This window comes from Cynoglossus semilaevis, chromosome 7 (assembly GCF_000523025.1).
Source record: "Cynoglossus semilaevis isolate Cse_v1.0 chromosome 7, Cse_v1.0, whole genome shotgun sequence".
In the NCBI taxonomy this organism is placed as follows: domain Eukaryota; kingdom Metazoa; phylum Chordata; class Actinopteri; order Pleuronectiformes; family Cynoglossidae; genus Cynoglossus; species Cynoglossus semilaevis.
Window position 1 is genome coordinate 13,311,157 of NC_024313.1, and position 735 is coordinate 13,311,891.

Here is a 735-nt window from a genome sequence, read left to right on the forward strand (position 1 = left end):
GACTGGAGACGTCCTTCCAGGGATTGGGTGGATACATGAAGGCAGCGTTTTGGATCTGGTGGTTGATGTCCTCGTCCTCATTGAAGGGGAAGGTCCCACTCAGACTGACGTAGACGACGACGCCCACTGACCACATGTCCAGAGATCTGTTGTAGCCTTTGCTGCGAAGAACTTCTGGAGCCAGATACGCCGGAGTTCCCACGACGGAGCGACGGAAAGACTTCTCTCCGATGATTCTGGCGAAGCCAAAGTCACAGAGTTTGACCTGGAGGAGGAGAAAGGTCAGGGTCACGACACAGAAGAAGAAGAAGGTCAGATGGAGGAACATCAGATCTGACCTGGGGGAAAGGTTCTGCCGAGGCCAGGAGAACGTTCTCCGGCTTCAGGTCACAGTGGACGATGTTCTTGAAGTGAAGGTGTCTGAGAGCCACGAGGATCTGCAGGAGTGAGGAGACGTCAGTTAGATCACCAGGGAGGTCAGAGGGGTCAGAGGGCAGAGGTCAACCACCTGTGTCACCAGGAACTTAGTGAGGCGTTCAGGGAGTCGACTCTTCTCACTGGACAGAATCATCTCCAACATGTCGCCGTGCAGCTTCTCCATGACGACAAACACCTGCTCTGGTGTCTCGAACATGGACTCCAGGTTGACGATGCCGGGGTGATGGAGGTTCTGTCGGGGGGTGGGGGGGGGAGGGGGGGGGATAATCAGCCATTTTGAAGAGTTTGCAATCAGGA

At 55.2% G+C, this 735-nt stretch overlaps 1 protein-coding gene across 3 annotated transcripts in view; it reads right to left on the bottom strand.

The window, feature by feature from the left end:
- LOC103381322 (serine/threonine-protein kinase D3) overlaps positions 1 to 735 on the bottom strand; it is an 11,318-nt gene that overhangs the window by 1,087 nt on the left and 9,496 nt on the right. For all 3 annotated transcript variants that reach the window (XM_025056745.1, XM_025056746.1, XM_025056747.1), the window contains exons 15-17: positions 509 to 670; positions 339 to 437; positions 1 to 265 (exon numbers count right to left, since the gene is read on the bottom strand). The exon at positions 1 to 265 ends at the window's left edge or, in 1 of these variants, runs on beyond it. In XM_025056745.1, the coding sequence (XP_024912513.1) occupies positions 1 to 265; positions 339 to 437; positions 509 to 670 (526 nt within the window). The remainder of the gene's footprint in view (positions 266 to 338; positions 438 to 508; positions 671 to 735) is intronic.